The 3,122-nt window shown below is 37.8% G+C and overlaps 1 protein-coding gene across 1 annotated transcript; it reads left to right on the top strand.

The window, feature by feature from the left end:
* Nucleotides 1–313: 313 nt before the first annotated feature.
* On the top strand, nt 314–2,541 carry LOC145097594 (uncharacterized). The gene has a single exon (XM_079035186.1). The coding sequence runs from the start codon at nt 516–518 to the stop codon at nt 1,725–1,727; it is 1,212 nt and encodes a 403-aa protein (XP_078891312.1). The 5' UTR covers nt 314–515; the 3' UTR covers nt 1,728–2,541.
* Nucleotides 2,542–3,122: the final 581 nt, after the last annotated feature.

The raw sequence follows: 3,122 nt of genomic DNA, 5'->3' as shown, positions 1-3,122 counted from the left end.
TTTTCAAAATAATTGACTTTACTGTATAAAAATGTTTTTATATTGGTTTATGTGGTAATACAAAAACGTTTTTCTATTATGATTTTTGTATTGGCTTATGTGGTAATAGAAATGTAAGGGAAAAAGACTTTAAATTTGATAATGAGATCGAGGTGTGTGTTGTTAAAGAAAACTTGCTTTGATGCTTAAATAATAAACAAATTTCAAAAACGAAAAAAAAAAAAATGAAAAAAGCAGAAGTAAGATCTAATGAAAAAAAAGTGGGTCCCACCATTATGGCAGGCTACAAATACCCAACAATCCTTTACAATCGACCCATCATCCCCTTTCTTTCCTCTATTTTCACTTCACCATTATCACTTCGTAGTCTCTCTCTCTTCTCCGAAGCTAACACAACACCCAAACCCACACTCAAAACAAATTCTTTTTTTCATCTTTCGATCGAAGATTTCATTTTTTAAACTGGGATTCTTTTTCTTTCTTATATTACTGAAAGTCATTAAAGATCAAGAAAGATGGTGGATGTTGATCGGAGAATGACTGGCTTAAACCCTGCACATCTCGCTGGTCTCCGTCGCCTTTCCGCCAGAGCCGCCGCATCATCACCCTCAACCCCACTCCCAGCTCGTAACAGTCTCATCTCCTTCACTTCCCTCGCCGATAAAGTATTAACCCATCTCAAAAGCTCCGGTGTAATTGTTCAACATGGATTATCAGATAAGGAATTTGCGAGGGCTGAAGCCGAATTTGGGTTTGCATTTCCGCCGGACCTTAAAGCTGTTCTTTCAGCCGGTTTGCCGGTGGGTCCTGGTTTTCCAGATTGGCGGTCTACTGGATCAGCTCGACAACAGCTACGCGCCACCCTAGACCTACCAATCGCCGCCATCTCTTTTCACATCGCGAGGAACGCTTTGTGGTCGAAGTCATGGGGTGTACGGCCGTCGGAGCCGGAAAAAGCCATGAAGATAGCGAGGAACGCTTTGAGACGGGCGCCGCTTCTTGTACCAGTTTTTAATCACTGCTACATTCCGTGTAATCCGTCGTTGGCCGGAAACCCCATTTTTTACGTCGATGAAAACCAGATTTTTTGCTGTGGATTTGATCTTTCGGATTTCTTCGACCGGGAAAAATCAACGTTGTTCACAAAGTCCGATTTACATAAAGTAATGAAACAGCGTTCTGTAAACGAAAAATCTACCGGAATGTTATCGAATATTTCTCGAAGGAGTCTAGACGCAGTTGCCGGAGGAAAAACTCCGAGATGGATTGAGTTTTGGAGCGACGCCGCCGTCGACCGCCGGAAGAGAAACTCAAACTCATACTCAAATTCATCTTCTTCATCATCCTCTTCCCCTGACAGATACTTTGAAATCCAAAGATCTGGAATCCCGAAATGGGTGGACACATATGTACAGGAGATCGGCTCTGTTTTAAAAGACGGTGGATGGGCTGATTCCGACGTGTCGGAGATCGTCGACGTTTCTTCTTCCGGCTTCTTCGACGGCGAGATGGTGTTACTAGACAACCAAGCCGTTCTCGACGCTCTTCTTCTTAAAGCAAATCGGTTATCGGAATCTCTCCAGAAAGCTGGATGGAGCTCCGAAGAGGTCTCCGACGCCTTCGGATTCGATTTCCGAAAGGTAAAAGAACGTAAACCGGCGAAGAAAATATCACCGGAGCTTGTGGAAAAGATCGGAAAACTTGCTGATTCTGTTTCAAAATTTTGACGGAGTCACCGCCGGAGTTACCGGTAACGGACAGAAAATTAGATTCTTCGGTTTTTTTTTTTTTTTTTTTTTTTTTTTTTAAATATACATTAATGCGAAATGTATAATAAATTTCGTATAAAGAAAAAAAAATTATTACTGTGTACTACTAATTTTTTAATTGTTCAATCCACCCATACTTACTATGTCATTATACGTGAAATAAAATATAGATATCAAATAAATCGTACTTGTACTTTACTACTTATTTTAAGTAACGCTCTTTTTAATCAAATTTTCTGTCTTTCAAACATTAATGTAATAATGACTTTTATATATAATATACGCATTATAATTTATTATTGTTTTTGCTATTTATTAGTGATAATAATTTATGCCAAGAAGGAAGTCGTATGCGTGAATATGTGATATAAATTTGTTTAAAAATTTAATAAAATATTGAAAAATATTTATACTAATGAAGGAATGCACGTGTGGGGGGCCTTTTCTTGAACGAAAAGACGTTATTGGGTTTCTTCCAACGTATGGAAATCGAAAAAAGCAAACAGTGGGAACAACCGCAACGATGTCGTTTAATTATGATGTTGCTTTGGAACCTGTGACATTTTGACGGAAAAAGCAAAGTGTGATCTTGGGGGTGGGTTGTGTGTTTACACTTAATGCACACCTCAACTCTTTGCTTTTTTTAACTTATAACCACTTAAATTAAATTTGCTTTATTTGTTGTTGTTTGTGTGTTGTGTGTAAGGGGTAGGGGACCTTATTTCAGGTGGTGTGTGTGCTATTGAAAAAGTTCATTGTTTGGGCAGTTTAACTTTGAAAATCGGAAAACAATCTATTTGGGTCTACTTGGGACCATGTAATCTTTCTCGATGACAAACAATGTGGTTTTGTAGCCAAGTTTTTACTTGAAATGAATTGTTCAATTCAATGATCTTTGAGTTGTCACATATCTCTAAAGTACATAGTGCTCATCTTTTTATAATATTATATGAGATGTAAATCAAGTATATAGCAGTGTCATGATGTGTTATAAATGATAATACAAATATGATGGGAGCCCATCCATCATAAAATGTTCACTCATATACATATGATAGTCCTTGAGTTATGTTAGACTCGGTGAAAACACGAGAGAAAGCTCCTTTAAAAATAGGTTTAGATAAGAAAAAACTTCCTAAGTATCATATACTATGTTATTGACGAATAATAAAATGAAAAGCATTAGAAAAAGAGGCCTACTAGGAATCAAACTAAGGTAAGAGGGTCTCCTAAAAGCCTGTGTACTCTATCCAATTCATCAAAGATTATACAAAAGAGCTTGAGGTAAAAGTGTAGCTCAGAAGAGTCGAACACAGTTGTATTGACTACAGGGACGGGTGCAGGATTTGGTAG

This window comes from Lactuca serriola, chromosome 4 (genome assembly GCF_051521515.1).
Source record: "Lactuca serriola cultivar US96UC23 chromosome 4, Lser_US96UC23_V15, whole genome shotgun sequence".
NCBI classification, from domain to species: Eukaryota; Viridiplantae; Streptophyta; class Magnoliopsida; order Asterales; family Asteraceae; genus Lactuca; species Lactuca serriola.
This window is presented reverse-complemented; position numbering and strand designations above follow the sequence as displayed.